The sequence below is a fragment of the Lampris incognitus genome, chromosome 1 (assembly GCF_029633865.1).
Source record: "Lampris incognitus isolate fLamInc1 chromosome 1, fLamInc1.hap2, whole genome shotgun sequence".
NCBI classification, from domain to species: domain Eukaryota; kingdom Metazoa; phylum Chordata; class Actinopteri; order Lampriformes; family Lampridae; genus Lampris; species Lampris incognitus.
Window position 1 is genome coordinate 38,057,139 of NC_079211.1, and position 18,335 is coordinate 38,075,473.

At 40.7% G+C, this 18,335-nt stretch overlaps 1 protein-coding gene across 1 annotated transcript; it reads left to right on the plus strand.

Moving 5' to 3' along the window:
* The first annotated feature begins 2,939 nt into the window (after positions 1-2,939).
* On the plus strand, positions 2,940-17,027 carry g3bp1 (GTPase activating protein (SH3 domain) binding protein 1). Its single transcript, XM_056281275.1, has 12 exons — positions 2,940-3,036; positions 5,322-5,437; positions 5,731-5,812; positions 6,569-6,742; positions 8,005-8,095; positions 8,990-9,083; positions 10,147-10,387; positions 11,184-11,285; positions 13,341-13,458; positions 13,574-13,699; positions 14,600-14,709; positions 15,357-17,027. Exons 2-12 carry the CDS (start codon positions 5,343-5,345, stop codon positions 15,600-15,602), a joined length of 1,479 nt encoding a protein of 492 aa, XP_056137250.1. The 5' UTR covers positions 2,940-3,036; positions 5,322-5,342; the 3' UTR covers positions 15,603-17,027.
* Positions 17,028-18,335: the final 1,308 nt, after the last annotated feature.

Here is an 18,335-nt window from a genome sequence, read left to right on the forward strand (position 1 = left end):
ACACACACGATTTTGTGTCATGAGAAAGCCATTTTACACACTAACATGTTTTGACCACAGTAGGCAAGTAAGATTAGACTATCTCCTCTGCTCTTGTTAATGTAGATACAGCACTGTCCTTAAAAAACAACCTCCCCATATCACAAAGTATGCATTTGCGAATCTGTTTTGTGTACAACACAAGGATTTATACAAAGGCGGGCAGAATAGTGAAACTTTGGTGCATCATATGTGCGCTCGTGCCTTTCAACCCTGCCTTTGTTACGACGTTTGAACTCCTCCTTTTTGTCTCTAGTTGGAGAACTTAAAATGTCATTTTTAATGAGTTTCCAAAGGAAAACCTGTCTCATCTCTTTCATCAGCTGTCATTCTTATCCTGGTATCTATTCGTTATACATAATCATTTTAGGACGATAGGCATATTTTGTGACAAATGCTTTATGTGCACTGTGACTGGCATTGTCACTCCTTATATTTGGTTATATAGAATACCGATGATAAATGAATTGTAGTTTATACTGATGCTGCATTTATACCAAACAGCTAACAAGCTCTGGATGAAAGCCTCGGTGTAATGACTGATATAAAGGTCCAGGCTTGTGCTTACAAGGTATGGCTTGCGCAGTTTTGCCAGCAAAGATCTGTACAGCATTGCATACGTATATCACTTCCTCTCTATCAGTGGGGACATCTCACTATCTTGTGTAGATAGGGTCTGTAAAAATCAGCATCATTTATACATTTTGTGATTTATTCAGCAGCATTTCAACCAAGACTGGACTTTTCTAGGCATTCCAGCTAATGCCGAGACTTGTTTTTGTACTTTTTATATCAGCCATCAGGTTCAGTTTTTGGTTTTGCACACCATGAGACACAACTTTGCACCGACTAACTCCAGTGTAGACGACCTATGTATCACCCTATGGAAAGAAAACTGATGTAAACAAACCAGTACTTGTCAGTGTTTACTAAACAATACAATGCTGTAACACACAATGGAAGCAAATGATTTATAAGTTCAATGTTTGCACTTATTCTGTTGCTTAGCCATCGAAAGTACATCTTGTATCAGGGAGATTTTCAACGGGTATTGAAAGAGTAATGTGCTTAAAATATCTTTTCATAACAACTCAACACAAGGGTAAACACACAGCAATCATGTGTCAGCCCATACACTGCTTCTCTGCTGTTTCATTTCCATGGACTTGCTTCACACAAAGCTATTAATGGGCTGGGGGGAGACTAGAGTCAGAGAAAAAGAGAGGAGAGACAAGGAGAGAGAGAGTAAAAAAAACAACATAATAATAAAAAAGAGGAGCGAGAGAAAGAGCACCCATTTACCATCCCTGCCCGTTGAGCCAGACACTACCATCAAATATTTGGAACAACTGCGGAGCTCGCCGGCAGGGCCTCATCTACAAAGGTTGGGAAGCCCCTCCCCTCCCACCACCACCCTCCGCCACACAAGGGAAAAAATGTTCTCAACTTCCTTTTCTACTTTCCGTCTCACACGCTTACTGTAACTGTCATGAAAAAAGAGAAGGAATTTACCACTGGACTGTCTCTGGTTCTTTTAGAGGAACTCGTGCTACTGAAAGAAAACTCACTTGAGGCTCTTCTCTATTTTCTACTTATCCTGATACACATCTTAGTATCTATCTGTGTGTGTGTGTGTGTGTGTGTGTGTGTGTGTGTGTGTGTGTGTGTGTGTGTGTGTGTGTGTGTGTGTGTGTGTGTGCGTGCGTGCATCTATCTATCTATCTATCTATCTATCTATCTATCTATCTATCTATCTATCTATCTATCTATCTATCTATCTATCTATCTATCTATCTATCTATCTATCTATCTATCTATCTATCTATCTATCTATTAATGGCAGAATTCACATAATATGGGCCCGTTATTCTTACCATGCCATGCATTTAGGTACAAACTATATAAATAACGTGCACACATGCTAAGGGGAAGAGTGCTAAAGATTAGCTCTTGGTAACCTTTGTCCATGTGGCTGAAGACAGCCTGAACCCCTCTCAGCAGTCCTCTCAAAGGTATACTACTATTGTCTTTATGCATGCTCAATAATCCAGGTAAGAAAATCACAGAAAGTTCAATCAGTTCATCTGGACACAACTATATATTGAGAGAGAAACGTTTAATCCCTCATCTAAGCGACCTCTTCACTCCCAGCTGACAGCAGGTATCCCCAACCTTATAAACAATGCAGTGGCATAACGACCGAAACGACAGTTAATAATTCCACTGTACTGTATGTGCGGTCGGATGGTATCGTAGTGTATATTACACTGTAGAGAAAAAAAACTGAATGACAGTCTCGTCTGCATTTTACAATCTAATTAGCGGAAAATGTTGTAGAATTTGCGAGTGAATCATACGGATCGGCACCAACTAAAACTAACCCGACCAATGGCCGCACTAAACAGCTTTGTCGCCCTCAAGCGAACAACTGGTTTAGGTGCAGCTACGTCAGTTAGCGTCATAACCGGTAGGCTCTTGTTTTTTTTTTTTTTCCCCTCCCCAATTGTACTTGGCCAATTACCCTACTCTTCAAATCCGGCTTCCCACCCTCAGACAAGGCCAATGGTAGAGAAGCCCGACCAAGCCGGAGGTAACACGGGGATTCGAACCGCCGACCCCCGTGTCGGTAGGCAACGGAATAGACCGCTACGGTACCCGGGCGACCGGTAGGCGCTTGTTTGAGATATGAAGCGCACCCATATGTCGTCACTAGGGTTTGATTGGTCTACTTGATGAAAACAGGTAGGCACAAAGGCCCGCCGCAATTGGCGGAGATGTCCGGACATTCGCGGTAACGGTAGGTGATTGGTGGTAGTTTATTAAAGTATAATTTGATTGGCTGTCCATTTTCAGAGGGCCGCCTGCGAAGCATACACCGGCAAGCAAGGAGCTTAGCACGTTGGGAACACCTAGTCTTTCTGGCAACCGCCTGGTCCAACCGGAGGTGATTCAAAGAAATCACTCGTTTTCAAATCAAAAATATCAAATCAATCACTGGTAAGTCAGTCAATGACGCCACAAAAAAATGCTTCAGCTACTCAAATTAATTTATTTTGCGACGAAATGTCGGTTTTTTTTCTTGCATGCTACGTTAACTGGGTCGTTCCTTTGTGGATCCGTCTATATGCTGGAAAATGAGACGTAGTTAGCTATAGCATTAGCTCAGCGCTGTGCCCCTTGGCTATGTATTCAATCACATTTTAGCCTTTGTTCGGGTTTAAAAAACGGCAAATAACTAAAATAGTCGGAACTTTTGTTTTTTGTTTAATTGTAGCAACGTTGCGCCAAAACTTATCAGCTTCTCAAACATATCAGTGAATGTTGTACTTTCAATTTTCAGATTATAACCACCCCCCTCCATATAGCCCCGGTTGTCGCCCCCCCCCCCCATGTAATCGTGATTTTCCTGTCCCTGCCATTTCACTTTAGCTAACTTTCTTATTCGTTGAAATAATAAGTGTGTCGTATTTTTCCAACCAGTATTTCTTAACCGTGTTCGTAGCGTATCGCCGTGACATTAGCCGTGTGCCGGCTACCTCCGTGTGTGACAGAACTTGGGCACGTGTTGGTGTGCACTCGGATCGGATCCGTGCCTATCCTTTTTCGGCCATATTCATTCATCTAGTTGTCGCAGATGTTAGCTCTTTAGCAGGCCCGCGTTGCGTGTTTCACTTTACCGTTGTTAAATTTAGGTTATCAAATATTGTCGTGTCGTGGCGGGATGGAGCGGGCAATCGGCGGGAGGTTTGATATGTTCCACGCCGCTATCACTGCGGGCACAGCGTGGCCTTTGTCTCCATTCCATGCCTGCGTTTCCTTCAGGCTGCTTGCTGACATGGCTGCTATGGAGCAGTTTTCTCCCATTTGTCTTTATGCAGAATATATGTATTTCTTCAAATGGTATGTGTGTGTGGCCGTGTTCTTCAAAATGTAAAACTTAAGCAATAAGGCATGAGAATAATTTTCTCATCCAAGTCTTACGCCCCATTTATTGTTGTTGGGAAAGCCCCACGTTAAGTGGCCGTCAGAAGAGATTGGCCTCACCTTGGTGGATTGGTCGCAGTGGCCTATGTGAAAGATAATCAGTGGTGTATTGGTTTGATAATAAATTAGCCAGCGTACCAGATGGCCAGGAATTGAGCTATTTAGAGGATGTCCATTTCTGAGAATTGGTTTTCCTGTCATTATCATCCTCACGCATTGAATCCCTGCCAAGGCGTCAGGTGAAGCCAGATGAACATGGCTAGCATCCCGAACTGGAAAATCAGTCCATAAGTAGCGGGAACCTCAATTCAGAATAGTGTTATTCGGGTGTTTTGAGAATACTAGCTTGCAATCCCTAATCCTCACTTAGTATAAAACAAATGGTAAACAACTGGGTATGTTTCCTGTGCCATAGCTGTCCCCTATATATATATATATATGAAAAGCTCATCAAAATCATTCTTATCTTTGTAGACCATGTTCCATGCTGCTGGTGTTTGGTTTGAACTAAATCAGTGCAATGAGTTTAATGGTGAATCTTTCCACAATAAATACAAACAATGTACATCTTCAAAATAGCATATCTAATGTGTACAAACAGATTTTTAATTTGGACAGCTAGCTACGCTTCACTGAGGATGGCCAGTCACCGGCTATATTTCAATTTGGGCGTCCTTTTTCCAACGGGCAAGTTTTGCAACACCTTTACAAAAATATTCTTTGTACCAGAGTGATGCTGCTACCTACAGTATAATGTTGGCGGCAGCACCCATATTCACTTTGGAAACAATTTTCTAGGGTACTAAGACTTTAATACAATGGCCGCTGGTGCATGTGCACTGCTTTTACAGTGTCTTTATAGTGGCAAAAACATTTTTACATTTGTCTCAATTGAGAAGAGCTGGGAAAGTAACCGATAATATTGAAGCTAGCTCCTTTTGGGGAATTGCAGTTGTAAAATACTTTTGACCAGTTGTAATTTCTTGACTGGAATTAGCTGTTGCATAAATCTGTGTAACCGCTATCCCCTCTTCTCCATTTAATTTAGACTTGGGTTTTCCTGCTCACAGGCCTAATTTTCTACTTCCCCCCCCCTTCCAACCCACTTGTATGTCAAACAAAATTGAATTTGCTATAAGAAATGCTTTTAACAAAATCATCATAGCATACCTTTCCATACCTCATTTGGTATGTTCTTAATACAGCGCCCAGTTGGGCGCTAACATGAATTTCCTCCCCTAAAGCTCTTCCTGCAAACAGCGTCTCACCTCTAAGCTGATTTCTCCTCCTGTTTACAGATCTCTCCGTTGACCAAAGAAATGGTGATGGAGAAGCCAAGTGCCCAGCTGGTCGGGCGAGAGTTTGTCCGACAGTATTACACACTCCTCAACCAGGCTCCTGATTACCTGCACAGGTAAGACCAGGTCACTTATAGATGCGTTACGGTAATGTTAATTGATTGGGTGAAACTTAGGAGTTTCAGAATATTCAGCTACAGGTTCTTAATTTGATTGAAATCATAAGACTGATGGGAAATGTGAAGCCATGTACTTAGCCTGCTAGAGGAACTTGACCCCTGAATGGGATGATGCTTTACATAACTGATATTTTACATAATAATTTGTGCATGCATGGATGGTATTAAATTATTTATATTTACTTAAGACTAAAAACTTTACTAAAATTCATCTTGTGTTTTCTGCTCAGGTTTTATGGAAAGAACTCTTCCTATGTGCATGGTGGTCTAGACAGCAATGGCAAGCCAGTAGAGGCTGTTTATGGACAATCTGTAAGTAGTTTGATGTCTAACAGGGCAAAAACAATTGATTTAGGTATCTTATTTGGATTGACTGCTTAAGGCTTCTCTAGCACTTACTCAACGTACTGCATTGTTCTGCAACTTGTGTTTAAGTGTAAGCTATTTTCTAGTCCTTGGTGTTATGTATCAATGTTTATTGGTACATATCTTAATTCGGTATTCCCGCTGCATATACTTTGTATTATCATAAATGCAGGTCTGACTGTCAGATGTTGTCCCCTCATTGTAATTGATTACATAAGGTCCATAAGGTGATGATGATCTAAGAAAAAAAAAAGAATATGTTCTCTGTGTTTTTTTTCCCTTTATACAAGATACGTTTGTGCCCATAACATACCCCCCTAGAATATTCCAGATACTGCTAGAAACAACTTCATTTTGTTTATTTAGTCAACAGGGGAGGTTTACTTAAAGCCTGCAGCACAAAAAAAGGCATTTGTCTGACAGCCATTAGCAGTGTCTTACGAGGATTTTAAGACATTACAGAATATTCTTGCCAACCTCTCATAACAAGCTCAATCAAGATCTTTAAGCTGTTTTTGTGATATGATAATCTACCTAGAATGCTAGAACAATATTTTCATTCTTAAATTCTCTCCTGAAGATAAATAAGAGATATTTCCAGAAACAGTCCAAGCCAGTCTTGATCATCATGTGCCCGTAAGGGTTCGAGAACCTTTGGAGACACCCCTAGTAATTTTTTTTTCATTTCCTCTCCCTTTTCAGGAGATCCATAAGAAGGTGATGGCTCTGAGTTTCAGGGACTGTCACACAAAAATTAGACATGTGGATGCCCACGCCACCCTGAACGAGGGCGTGGTTGTGCAGGTGATGGGGGAGCTGTCCAACAACATGCAGCCCATGAGGAAATTCATGCAGACCTTTGTTCTGGCACCTGAGGTGGGCTGTTTACATTTTTATGCTTGAGAAGCCTAGCTAAAGCTCTGATCCAGAGCATCATTCAATGAATGCGGCAAAAAAATGATCTAAACAGAATAATCAACTTACAACCATGTGCATTATATTAACCTGTAAGGGAATAAGCTGATGCTTGTAGCCAGACAATTCTGACAAGTGCAATAGTGGAATGAGCTCGATTTCATACACTACGAGCAACCATTTGACATTGGACATGATTTGATCGCCCATTGCGATATTAACATGTTAGTGATATCGCGTGGCCCTCGTTCAGTATATTGTTCAGAGATACTGCTAGGAAAAATGATTTCAGTAAATAAATAGTTCAAAAATAGTAAAAGTTCAATATGAGTTGTGGGGTTTAAACTTATATTCAAGTCCCCACAACTCATATATAACTTGGGAAGGGTTCTGAAACCAGAAGCCCCATCCCATGCCCCTTTTTCCTTCCCTTTGTTCCCTTTACTTGAGACCTGTTGCAAGCATGTTTTACAATAGGGTTGGGCAATATGTCAGTCAAAAATTACAGGTTACACATTCAGGTTTTGGTCGAGTTCTCAAATGTGATTTATGAATTGACGTTGCTCTTCAGCACCAATCGATTGGACACCAACCACTAAAAACGGCCTAATTGTCATTTAGTCGCTGCCCTGTTTTGTGAGACTTGTCAGAAATCAGTGCAACAAGAACGTGCATATGGCCCAACTCCAACTGCCAGTTCCTATTCGTGCATGCATTGAATTGCACTTTACAGTTAATTATTTACTGAGTTGAATTCTCGAGGGGGCAAACCCTTTAAATCAGCAAAATAAAAAGACACAAGTCATGCAAAAAATCGCCCAAAAGAACCAACTGCTGATTGGACTCAGCCAATTGCCAATATATTCGTCCAATCGCCCAAGCCTATTTTACAAGCTCAGTAATATCGGTGAGTTGTGCTGTAAACCTAGTTAGAATAGTGAAAGACGGATAAATCATTGGTGTTGAAGGAGAGAATGTCAAATAAGACAAACTTAGCAGTGTCTATGGAGTAAGGCTGTTTATTGTTTTCTGCAGACATTGAGGGACATCCTCTGTACCTTACTGTAATTCATGCCCTGATGTTTTTCAGACTAGAATGATTTTCTTATTCTTGCATCAAACTGTTGAGTGTTTCATGTTTCCCGCTACAAAAATTACAAGTGTATTAAACTTCATCTAGTATGATCAATATTGTCAACTTTTCTACCCCTCTTTCACCCCAGGGCACCGTTGCAAACAAGTTTTACGTCCACAATGATGTGTTCCGTTACCAAGATGAGGTGTTTGGCGACTCTGACTCTGAGCCTCCTGAAGGTAGGCTGATGTCCGTTCTTCCACAGGCTTTCATCTTTGACCTTTGTTTTTTGCAGCTTGCTTCTCATCTTGGCTTTTTAACATGGCTATCGTACATCTGTCAAATTCTTCCGCCCACCTGTCTGGAAAGTCTGAAGTTGAATAAATCCCTGGAAGGGTGGCCTCATTTGCACTGAGATGGCTTTCGAAGAATATGATGAGCTGTACTGTGTGTGAAACATTTTTGGTTGTTTTGGTCTGTTGCTGTCTTTTTGATGGTGGTTAAATCTGGGTGCAGCTGCTGTAACAGACAATTCAAAGAGCCCCACGTTTGATTGAAGTCACACAAAACAACAAATGAAACTTAAGACGGTTGAATCAAAAATCCCTTCTGATGTACTGAACTCATGTTATACTGATATACAGGCTCATGTTAATAAAAAAAAAAAAGCACCCAGTGATGTATGCACAGTTGTCTTCAGGGGCTTCCCTAAAGACTTCATAGTTTTGATTTATTCCAGCTTTAATTTTGTAATGAATATTGCTATAGTGGAAGATTCATGTCCCTTTAAATGCCTTAGGGCTGATATGGTCTAGATGTTGATTATAAGATGCAAAATGTAGTTAAAATTTTGTTCACAGAACCATTATGATCCCTTATTATACATGAATGCTAAATAATTTGTTCTATCATTTAAACCATGAAGATATGACTGCTGTTGCTGCTTTTTTTTCTTTAAATTACACATTCTGACAAATATGTTTCATGTACCATTTTTAAAATTCTCTGCCTGTGAACAACCAAGTCTAAAAAAAAAAACAACCCACCATTGTTGGGCAGAAAGCAGCTGTAGATTTGCTTGCTGATACATACTATAACTGTTACTTGGTGTTTTTTTTTTTTTTAATCTACAGAGTCTGAGGATGAAGTGGAGGAGATTGAAGAGAGGGTTCCCTCTCCTGATGTGGCCCAAGAGGAGTCTGCCACCTTCTACCAACAGACTCCTTGGTAAGGATTATTGTTGTAACTATCCTCGCTTTTTTTTAAAAAAAAAGAAAAGGGGGGGGGGGGGCTGACATTCCTGGTTGGAGAGACAGTATTATAACAATTTGTCCAGAAATGGCTGTACGTGATATCACTTGTACCATCAACTTGCATTGAATTAACTCACCTGGGGCTGTGCGATATAGCTGAAAAATTAATCATGATAAAATGTTTAATTTCACTCAATATTGATAATTATTGATATTTTTAATGACCTATTTTTAATAAAGACAGGAGAAAAAACATTGAATTTAGCAACTTCATTTTGAATTTAACCACTTGGAATTTAACCACTTCATTTACCAAGGCACACAGGTAATAATTTTAATGTTAACACAGCTGTGAAAAACACACACAAATAAATACATTTACACAAATAAATAAAAATATGTAAGGACTGATCTCACCGTCTGCACTCACTTTCTCACTCCACGCTTTTGCAGTTGTTTTGTCATGTCGGTGGTGCAACCGAACAAAACACCTGTTAAATGATTGGCTGTTTGCGTGTCGCTCATAGCACGTTCCATTATCAAGGGATATGATAGGCTGTTTATGAGTCAGGAAGGGAGCACGCTTATTTGTATGTGCTTTCATGGTGGTTTGCATTTAATGCATTTAAGTTAAACTTTCGGACAATTTTCATATTGCTATTGGTGAAGTGTCTTATCACCGGTATATATTGCTATCATTTTATTGCGCGGGCCTAACTCACACTGACTTCAAGTACTCACAAAGATCCCCTCCACACACACACACATGATGTGGACTTTTGGGTAGTGGTGTTTGTGTTTACAATGAATGTTTAACAATGGTCCAACAAGCCTGGACTCAAAAGTTTTTTCCCTCTATTTTTGAATCTTATTTGATCTTTGTAATTGTTTTATTTAAGCAATTTTTACCTCATGATACCTGTTGAATGTTTAATAGCTATATGGTGTATGAACATGTTTAGTAGCACAAGGTATAGTTTCATCAGTTGCTGCATATTAGTTAAAACTACGTATGTACCTATTCTTGCCCGTTTCAGTCCGGAGCCAGCAGTTCCGGGCGAGGAGGAGGAAGGAACAGTGACTAGTCCTGAGCCAGAGCCTGAGGCAGAGAAGGAGGCTGAAGTGGCTGCAGTGGAGCTGAAGTCTGAGGTGCTGCTGGAGACACAGGCAGAGACGCAGACAACAGAGGAACAGACCGAGAAAAGCCCTGCCCCACCCACAGCAGAACCCACCCCTGTGCCCGCTGAACCCACCCCCACCGCACCAGAGGAAAATAGGGTAAGGTTTATGTTTCTAAACATCTCCCCTCCTGCTGGCAACTGTATTGGGCATATCTCACATTACCAGCCACTTGTGCTATTTTTACCTACCAACTTGTTTATATATTAAGAGTAGAATAGTATCGCCACAGGATGGTTAGTGAACTACCTAAATTTTTGATAGAGACTAACTTGGCAACCCCAGGCAAAATTCATCAGCACCTTGCTGGCATTTTCTCTGCACCTACAATGAACAACAATCACGCTTCATTCACCCGTTCACCAGCTTAATGTACTGGAATTTGACTTGGTAATGTCAGTTCACTCGGCTCAACAACCTAGATTAAGAATGAGTTTATTCATTAAAGCACTGTGTTTCTGTGTAATGTACTTCCGGTAAGTTCTCCTTGACATTTCCAGCAAAAATTTGTCCAAGTCTCCTAACGTGTCTCGTGAAACTTTATTTCTCATTTGAGTCACAACATGGATAACTTGAGATTTCACCAAAACAAACATTCATACACGAAGACACAATGTCAAAAAAAAAAAAAACCCAATCCATTCAAAGAATTTACACACTTTGATTTTCTCCAGTGGTTGGTTCCTCAGATTGGATTAATTTTCATTTTATTTTTTATTTTTTTAATTGCAGGACAATTAATTTTGGGAAATTAGTTTTATGCAATTACAAAGTGGCTACTTTCCCACGAGTACCAACCTAGAATGCATCTGAGGAAGAATTTCTTGAAGGAGAAATGCACAATAAGGGTAATTGGTCTGTATTCATCATGTTCTGTATTTCTGTCCTCCCCCAGCCATTCTCATGGGCGTCAGTCACCAGTAAGAATCTTCCTCCCAGTGGGGCTGTACCTGTCTCGGGCATCCCCCCACACGTCAAAGTTGCTCCAGCAGCACCAGTAAGTTCACTACAGCCTGGTTGGTCAAAACTTTATATGGAGAACAAGACCATCAGCTGTGCTGTTGGTAGGGGTTGTGATGGGAAAAAAAAGTTTAATTTTTTTTAATTATTATTTTGTTTGGTTTTTTTTTTTTTTTTTTTTTGTCTTTTGTTTTTTTCTTTCTTTATAGTGGGGAATTCGTCAAATTGAGCTAGCTGCTGTAATAAAAAAGATAAACTGACTTGACTGGAATTCTAACAATTTTAGTTTTTCAAGTTACCTGCCCCTTTAAACTAATTCTGCAACTGCGTTATTTTTAAGCATTTTAATTTTTTTTGACTTATTGGATAGTTTGTATCCTTTCTTGTGGTGAAGTCTCTGCATACGTTAACAGAATAGTGAAAATTGTTCCCATTAGCAGGAAACTAGATTTTGTAACCTTTTGACAATGTATTCCCTGGACATCCACATGGTGAGATGTGTTTCTCGTGTCCGCTGAGATGTGGCGCTGCTTGAGGTACAAGGCTTATGGCATAAAATCAGGGCTTTCATTTTCCCAGTAATTGTAGATTGACATTGAGTGTGTAGAAATTTTTTAACTAATTTCAAACATCTGTTGAAGTTAAAAAATAATCGAGCTGTATCCAGAATTGGTCCCTTGTTCGCTATTCCCTGCATATTAAACACTCAATGAGCTGCTCTTTAGGAAATTATAAAGGGAAGTTTCAGACACTGCTGAATCATCGTTGCGGCTTCTTGTCCTGTCATGTACTATTTGATGGTGAAAAGAGTGCATGAGAAGAGACGAAGCATAGCATTGTGGTATTTTTAGCATAAAGTAGTATACATGCGGGGCATCTGGGTGGCGTGGCAGTCTATTACATTGCCTACCCGCTGTATCGAGTCCCCGTGTTACCTTAGGCTTGGTCGTGCGTCCCTACAGACACAATTGGCTGTGTCTGCAGGTGGGAAGCCGGATGTGGATCTGTGTCCTGGTTGCTGCACTAGCACCTCCTCAGGTCAGTCGGGGCACCTGTTCAGGGAGTTGCATGATCCTTCCATGCACTACGTCCCCCTGGCGAAACTCCTCATTGTCAGGTGAAAAGAAGCGGCTGGCGACTCCACATGTATCGGTGGAAGCACGTGGTAGTCTGCAGCCCTCCCCGGATCAGCAGAGGGGATGGAGCAGCGACTGGGACCGCTCGGAAGAGTGGGGTAATTGGCCAAGTACAATTGGGGAAAGGGGGGGGGGGGGGTCCAAAAAAAAAAGAAAGGAAATTATACATGCATTGGAAACTACATTTCAGTTGTTGCATCATGGGAATTTTTGAGGGCACTAAATGGTGAATAAATGTTAAAGTTGGAATGTGGACACTCAAACAAGATGGAGGAAGGTGAATATATTGCGCTATATAGCAAATAGGGCACGATTGCAGACACCGCAAAGATGTTGGGGTTAGTTGTTGGGTTAATTGTGGTTAACAATGGTGATCACCAGCCCTGAAAGAAACTATAATGCTAATCTGTTATCTAATTTCAAAGCCTTCACAGAATGTTAGATATAGAACACTGAAGCACAGGTAATGATTTTTTGCATAACAGTAAGTCTGAAATTGTTTACGCTTGATGTTTTTTTTTTTCTCGAACATTTTCCAAGCACTTGCCAGCCTTTTTTTTTTTTAGATTGTCTTTTTTTTGTTCTTTTTCCTTTTTTGATGGTACAAGTATGATTTTTGAACGAAACACTTGTCATTGATATTCTGTAAAACTCCGGACTGCTGATGATGCATTAGTGTATTGGACTTGTGAGTCAGCCACAGCAATAGGTCCGCAGCTGCTTGAGCGAGAGAATCATGCAGCTGTGGCTTTGTAAGAACGCAATACTTTTCCAGCTTGGAGTAGAAACCACACACTACAAGCGACACCTGTTTGATAATGATGAAAGTTGTTGTCCAGTCTTTTGCCCAGGGTTGAATCCCAGGTCACAGCAAGTATTTTTTTTTTCCTCTTTGCTTCTCCTTCCTTTCTTCACTTTTTCTCTCTTTAAAGTATGTACTTTTTATATTGTTTCAGCCAAGAGTGGAGGTGAAGACAGAATCCCAGTCAACAGCACAGAGACCACAGAGAGACCAGAGGCCCAGGGAACAGAGGCCTGGAGGACCTCCGCCTGTGCACAGGGGACCCAGGCCAGGTAAACACACACTCACACATCATTCCGGTTCAATATGTATATTTACGTATATGCACTATTACACAACCCAGTTTCTGACTTTCACCTAGTAACTTCTAACGTGTCTGTATTGAAGTGCGTGAGGGCGAGCAGGGTGAGTCAGAGGTGCGAAGGGTGGTCAGGTACCCCGACGCCCACCAGTTGTTTGTCGGGAACGTCCCTCACGACGTGGACAAAGCGGAACTCAAGGAGTTCTTTGAACGTAAGTCAGCTCCCAGGCCACTCAGACTCTTGTTTAGAGCACAGTAGGTTTACAGGAATTAGCAAATATTGTTGTAACATAAGTAGCGCTGAAACAATCAGATGATTAATTTATTGACAGATAAGTAATTATAATTTTGGTAATTGATTGTCATTTGTCAATTCAAAATACCAACAATTGGATAGTTACATCTTCACAAATGCTAAGATTTACTGCCTTTCTCCGGTTTATTTTATTTTAAAATGAGTTTTTTTTTTGTTTTTTTTTTAATGGTCAGATTAAGTTCACAGTTTTAAAACATCACTTTAGGGTATGGGAATTTGTAATTCGTTTGTCATACTTAAGACTAAATTACCAATTATAAAACAAAATCAATAAATCAATCAATAGAGTAAATTAGTCATTTGTTTGCAGCCCTAAACTGAATTACATACTGATGCGTAAAGCAAATGGACAATGAGGATCTCGTATACAGTGCAAAATATAACATGAAAGTAGGTGTTTAATTTGAATTTATCAACTGTTTTCAATCACGCAATTTTGATTTGCCGAAAATGAGTTCCAAACGTGTAGAGATTTCCCTGATGGCATGTCAAATATAACTTTGTTGGCTGTTATTCATCACCTCTGCTACATCTGTAAGCATAATATATAACACCCTATCAGCTATTATTACAATGGTATGAATTTGGGTTGGTTATTATTGGTGTGGATGTTGAGAAGTGTTTTGCAATTGATAATGTGCCCTGTTTCCTTCCACAAGCCCGACAGAGTTGGCTGGGGAATTGGTGAAACTAGCTGGGGAGTTTTGGAATGGACCAGCTGTGATACCAGTTTTATCTGTAGACAAATTCATATGCTTCCTGTCTTGCATGTAAGTTAATTGTGTCCCTCCTGCAGAATATGGTACAGTGCTGGAGCTGAGGATCAACAGTGGAGGAAAGCTACCAAACTTTGGCTTTGTGGTGTTTGACGACTCTGAGCCCGTGCAGAAAATCCTCAGCAACAGGGTAAGGGGCACTGCGCCTGTTAAGTTACTAACATTTTCACTTTTGTTAAACTTTTTTTTTTTTTGAGACTTTTTGGGTACCACTTCCTTGATTTGTCCCTCTTTGGCTGCTGTTTCTTCTGTGGAGTTGCTCATTGAATTAATGAGCAGTTGGGCTGGAGCATTTAATTCAAAGATACTTCAACAGAACACAGACAGACCTGTTCGCGTTTTACAATCACACCTGCAACTTTTTTCAACTACGGGCTGAACCAGCCACTGTGGCGCCTGCCAGTAGCATTATTGCTTCTCACACTGTGCCCCCTGTCTGACTGAAAAGTATTAACCCAGACTGCACTCTCCCAGTGTCTCCACCTTTTCAAGTACTGTCATAAATTCTTTTACTTATGTATAGAAAGGGAATAATCCTGCGTCCTTTGGTCAATTTGTCCTGGTTCATATTTTGGCAAAGGTAGCAGAGCAGAGGGCATGTTGATTCTGGGTTACGTTTTAGATCATTGGCAACTTTGGCGGGAAACAAACCTTCATTTCAGAGATTTTTATCAAAAATCCCCATCTGCATACACACCGACAAAAAAATGCTTTTATATATTAATTGTGCCTGAATTTTTCCTGAATGTGATGATTCTCTCCTCTTCTATCCGCCAGCCCATCAAGTTTCGGGGTGATGTGCGTCTCAATGTGGAGGAGAAAAAGACACGCTCGGCCCGAGAGGGGGACAGACGGGACATCCGACCCAGAGGCCCTGGCGGGCCTGGGGGGCCCAGAGAAAGGATAGGAGGTGGGGGCCCCCGGGGACCCCCTGCTCGGGGCGGCATGGCACAGAAGCCAAGCTTCGGCTCTGGACGTGGTGCAGGGCCCAGCGATGGGCGCTACTCGGGCCAGCGCCAGTGAGACCGTGTCGTCTCCGGTGGATGGGGCCCAAACCTGAGTCAAATTACTTTTTTTGAAATGGATTCCATTTACTTCTGAGAGGTTTATTGGTCATGTCTGGTATGGCGAGAACCAATTGGACCAGCACAATGTACAGATAACGGAAACCCTGCTTGCCTTCTGTTTTGCATCTAGAAGGAGCAAAGGCAAGGAGGTCCCTTCCAAATCAACTAGTCACAATTTGTTGTGGTTAGAAATGCTGGGCCCTCGATTTCTGTCTGTGATGACATTGTCTCCTCCTTGTTTTTCTTCCCAGCCTGACATCTAAATAGGCCAAAGGAGAAAACGTAGAAGTAATTTTTTGATTTCCGTTAGTAATTGACCCAGGTTTGGTTGAGAGCCTCTGAACACCATTTCCCGCCAGCTCCTGCTGAGGTCAACAGCCAATCTTGACATCTCTGTCCCCCACAAAGATGGCTAATCCCCCACCCACATACCTTTTCTTTCTTCCTCACCCACTGCTTTTTGTTTCCTGTCCCAGGATTCTAGAATGTCACTCCTCTTCCTGCTGTCCCCCTCTGCCCTCCTCCAACACACATGAATGACCTGGACTTTTTCTTTGTTTTTTCATTTTGTTTTTTTTTTTCCATGCTGAACTTGAATTTGTTAAGCAAAATCAAAACACGCAAACACAAGAAAAAAAAAGGGTAAAAACTACTTGAATTGGGGATTTAAAAACCCAGAGGTTAGGCTTTCGCGTTCTCTCTCCCTGTTTCTTAAAGGAACGTGTACTTTACTGCTTGGGCAATCCTGTGTATTGCTACCACCGTTGTATCTAGCGATGGATGGGTCTTATCTTTTTATTCTATTCCGTCAGGTAAAGAAGCGAACTATTCGTTTTTATTTGAGTTGTAATGTTTGCTTGTAATATGTGGATTCAATGACGCGTCTGAATGGTTTCATAGAGCATGTATCAAATCCTTTTAGCCTTTTACCGATGCACTTCATCTGTCATCATGTAAAAAAAAAGCTCACCCACCGTTGAGAGAACTAAATAAAGTGATTTACTGTTTTAAGCCTTGCCTCTGTTTTGGTAACTTCATACTGATGGTTTGTTGCACAAAATCAGAACTGACCATCTGAACACAGAATTTGTTCACATATGGCCTACAACATACTGACTTGGGGAAAGTGAAAGACATAATTGAGGCAAAATATAATACCCTTAAAACAAGATAAGTAACCCGATTGTTTGGTTCACAAAACTGCCCCTGCAGATTGAAACCTTTTGATAATGAATGAAACCTAATGTAAGGACTTTTTTGTCAAACTCAACAAAAAAAAAATTCAGGCAAGGGCTAAATATTCCAGCCCACCCCAGTGAAAAGCACAATTTTCCAGTTATGTAGGTAGTTTGAGATGCATTTTTGTGTGATTAATAATTAAAACTTGGGGTCAAAGGTATTTTGTCTTTCTTTTTTTTTAACTGAAAATTGATTGATGCTCCATGCTCAAGCTTGCTGCTTGTAAGTCTTCTGTAGGCAGTTTGAAACCATCGTTAGCAGTCAGACATGGCTGTTCTTTGTGGAATACCTGTGTTGGTGAGTTTACACAAGATTCCATGAGGGGAAAAATTCATGTGTGGTATCTTTCATTGAAAAGCAGCTGACATCCATTTGGACCAGCTTGCTTATGATTTTTTTTCTCCGTGCAGGAAAAAAAAATGTAATGTACATGTGGTTAACATGTACCACATGTTATAGCACATGCAGTTGTACACATTAACATGAAAATTTTGCACATTACTTTTTTATCACATGGAAATGTTTGGAAACCACATTTCCTGGATGCAAATCACCTTTTCCACACATTGCCTATGTGATTTTATCATGTTAATCCTACATGTGGGGCTGTTCACATGGGATTGGTATGCAAGCTCTAACAACAATAGCTAAAATGCCAACAGTTTGTTGTGACTTAGCTATTAAATATTGCAAAGCTCATCGTACACTATGTTTGTTTTTGGAGCACACATTAGCACAGAACCCATGTGTTTGCCTTTGTCTTGTCTCACTGTAAGTTGCCAGGGTAGAAACCCACCTCAAGTCTGCATTGTCAAGTTATTTACCCCCCAAAAGGCTGCGGACCATATGCTCTGTATCTTAAGAGTAATTATATTTTTTGAGCTGTAGATACATTTATCTACAGTACATCTGCCTGCTGAAACCTATCAGTACTGGTCATAGTTTCAACTCTGGCCAACATAACTTTGCCCAACGGCTTTCAATGGAAAAAAAAACAAAAAACGAAACAGTTGGCCTGCCTCCATACAGAGGAAATTTACACCTCAGCTAAACTTCTGGCACCATCCTAATTGATGATATAGTATTGAAGTTTTCAAAGTAGTTTGATGTCAGTGGACAAACTAAACAGATTACAAATTGTCAGAGTCAGTGGTGCATTGTTACACCTCTGGTTTGACTGACGCAGCACTTTTCTTCCCACCTCGGTATCCAACCAACTGACCGATCCTGAGCTGGGCCCACCCTTAGTTACTATTGCTATTTTGGTCATTTTACTGTCCTCCTATATACAATGCCCATACCATTTAGCCAGCTTTCCCAAGCTATAATTGATAGTTTCTACTGGCCAGGAAAAATCTGAATCGGACAGCAAAAGCCTTTAAGTGTGCCGTTGAAGGACACTAACAAGATGTAAGAATATATAAATGTATCACTAACGACAGCAAAAACT